This window comes from Lolium perenne, chromosome 3, assembly GCF_019359855.2.
Source record: "Lolium perenne isolate Kyuss_39 chromosome 3, Kyuss_2.0, whole genome shotgun sequence".
NCBI lineage: Eukaryota > Viridiplantae > Streptophyta > Magnoliopsida > Poales > Poaceae > Lolium > Lolium perenne.
In genome coordinates, this window is record NC_067246.2 from 353,048,891 (window position 1) to 353,051,828 (window position 2,938).

General features: G+C 54.6%; 1 protein-coding gene across 1 annotated transcript; it reads right to left on the reverse strand.

Annotated features, from left to right (window-relative positions):
* Nucleotides 1-450: 450 nt before the first annotated feature.
* Nucleotides 451-2,495, reverse strand: LOC127346211 (pentatricopeptide repeat-containing protein At3g48250, chloroplastic). Its single transcript, XM_051372772.2, has one exon. The coding sequence runs from the start codon at nt 2,424-2,426 to the stop codon at nt 693-695; it is 1,734 nt and encodes a 577-aa protein (XP_051228732.1). The 5' UTR covers nt 2,427-2,495; the 3' UTR covers nt 451-692.
* Nucleotides 2,496-2,938: the final 443 nt, after the last annotated feature.

Sequence of the window (2,938 nt, forward strand, 5' to 3'; positions counted from 1 at the left end):
CCTCCTCCGGCTGTCCCTCCTTCCCAGCCAGGTCCCTGCTCGATCTGCCGTCCTCCCGTCCGCCTTTAGCAGCTGCCTGCGCTGCCGCCTGCCAGATCTCCTCCATGGCTTCTCCGGCAAGACGAAAAGGCAAAGCAGCAACTAATTAAAACATTAAAGAGTCTACACCTTCTCATACTAGTTTCCTGCTAATTTGTATCAACATTGATCACTGTAGAAATACATATCATCATTTTAAGCACCAGATAAGTGGTGCTGTAGCTCCATGGACTGACATGACGGAAAATTGTTCACAAACTTGGCCCATAATGCAAAACATTAATATGTCAATCAACAATATCTCGAATAAAGAAATCCAAGAAAGTGTCACTGTAATTCTGCCTACTAGACTGTAGCACTTTATAGAAAAAGTTTGTTCATAAAATAACTTTGACAAGCACACTGGAGTAATTAAAAGGGTTTAATTCGGATTGTATTTCTAAGGAAATAGCATCTGTATAGCTGCAAAGGTACAAGAAAAGGTGAAGACAAATGCAAAGGGGATAAAAGATAACTCAATAAAATATCTGTGTTACAATCAATAAAGTACCATGTAGAAACCCATGAGCACCAAGCTTACTAAATAGCAGCTAGCTAGTGTGCAAAAGCTGGTGTGTTGATATAACCTCAGCAGCCTTTTTTCCATGGTTGAGTTAAGAAGTAGTCTTGGCTTTTATTGATTCAAACAGCTTGGTTACTTCATGATGCTTGCGGATATGGAAAGGGCACTTGTACAGTAGATCCTGAGCTTCTGAATATCTCCCCTCCGCAAAGAATGACTTGAACATTAGCAGATAGACAGTGTATGCCGGATAGGTATTCACTGACCCTTTCAAGGCCTTGAGAAAGTCCCTAGCATCTTCAAGGGTCCCGTATTCAGCAATTTTAGGAGGGAAAGGGTCTGCAAAGGGTGGAAACTTGCGGGCTTTCATTGATTTAAGAAGCCCCAGCGCCTCCTCGAGTTTCCTCACCCTCAGCAACTCGCGAATGATATGCTTGTAAGTGTGCTTCCAAGGGCTTAACTCGCCCTTGTCCACCATCTCAACAAACAGAGTGTGAGCAGCATCAACCTTGTCTTGGTTACACAGGCCTTTGACCATGACATCCAGCAAATCAGCATCTGCGTCCAAGTTGTTCTCGATCATTTCTGTCAAGTAGTGCAGAGCCTTGTCCACCTCCCCAGCCGCACAATGCCCTTGAATCAACATGGTCCAGGTCTTGAGATCGGGCACACAACCCTCAGCCTCCATTTCATCAAACACCTTGCGAGCCTCATCGCACTTGTTGGCCTTGCAGAGCCCAAACACCAGCTGGCTATATGTAATGTTGTCTGGCTGGTGGCCGGCGGCTCTCATATCATACATGACCTCGGCGGCCTCATCGAACCTGCCGTTGCTGGTAAGAGCCCTGTGGATCCCATCAAACACGTCCTTGGACTTGAACTCATACACGGCCTCGTACTTCCTCACTACTCGATAGGCCAGCTCGAGATCAGGCGACGGCCCCAGGGCGATGCGCCTGAGGAGCAACGGCCCGTCCGCCTGGGACGGCTTGTAGGGGCTGTCCATCATGAGCTCGTAGAGCTCCACGGCCTGGGTCATCATGTGGCGTTTCTGGAACTGCCTGGAGAGCTTGACGTAGGTGTCGATGTCCAGGTGCATCCCGTGAGCCTTCATCTCCTGGATGAGGTCCCAGAACTCCCGCATGGACTCCTCCCGGCCGAGCACCCTGGCCATGGCGTTGTAAGCGGCGGACTCATGCTTGTAGCCGCAGTTCTGCCGGCCGGCCCACCGGAAGAAGGTCAGGGCCTTGGCCGGGTGGTCCCTCACCTCCCGGAGCACCTTGGTGACGGCGGTCTCCGTGAGCTCGACGCCCTCCAGCCTCTTATCGAGCGAACCATCCTCCTCCTCGTCGTCGAGCCCGCGGAGGACGGCGGCGGCGACGGGGTGGGCGTCGGTCCTGGCCTTGGCGAGGCGGTCGGTGAGTGAGGCGTAGTCAGCGTTGAGGCTGGCCTTCTTGAAGGAGGCGAGGGCGGCGAGGTAGGTGCCCTGGTCGACGGAGTGACCGGCGGCTTCCATGTCGCTGAGGAAGGGCCAGAAGTGCTGCGCGGCGGAAGTGGGGCGGGAGGCGAGGGTACGGAGCATGAGGTTGTAGGCTGCGGACCCCAGTGGGTGGCCCGACTCGGCGGAGCGGCGGAAGAAGGCGAGCGCGAGGGACGGGTCCTCCTTGGAGAGGCTGCGGAGCGAGTAGAGGACCGACTCCGTGGTCGGGGCCGGCGCGGGTGGAGGCGTGGAGGGGATGGGGATGGGGGTGGTGGCGGTGGAGAAGAGGCGGTGCCGGCGGAGGAGGAGGAGACGGAGGTGGGAGGAGGCAGGCGGCGGCGCCATTTTGGGGGTTTGCGACTGGGAGAGGAGGAAGGAGGAGGAGGAGGAGGAACAGGCCGGGCCGGCCAAGTGAAATACTACAGTATGGGGAAGAAGAGGGCGATGTGGGGTGGGCTGGTCTGGGCTAGGCCCGTTGAACTTTGGGATATAATGGTTTGGGCTTCCAGGTGAATATATTTCACATAGGACGATAGGTTAAGTAAACAGTAATACCTAGGCGACTAGGGTTTTCCTCTACCTCTCCGGCGATCGACGCTTTCTCCGGCAGCAGGGCCTCTGATCCCCATCACCTCATCCATCTTCTTCCCCTCCCGTTGGGACTGTTCGGGCTGATCAAGGGGTCGACCTGATCGGCTGCCCGGCCTTGGTAGTCTCACGGTTTTAGGGTTTGAGATCAGATTAGGAGATGGCGGCGGCTTATGAGAAGGGCGAGGGAAGCAAGACGGCCAGCCAGATGGGATCTGAGATGGCGCTGGAAGAGCTGCTGCGAAGTCTGAATCTCAAGGGGGAAGACA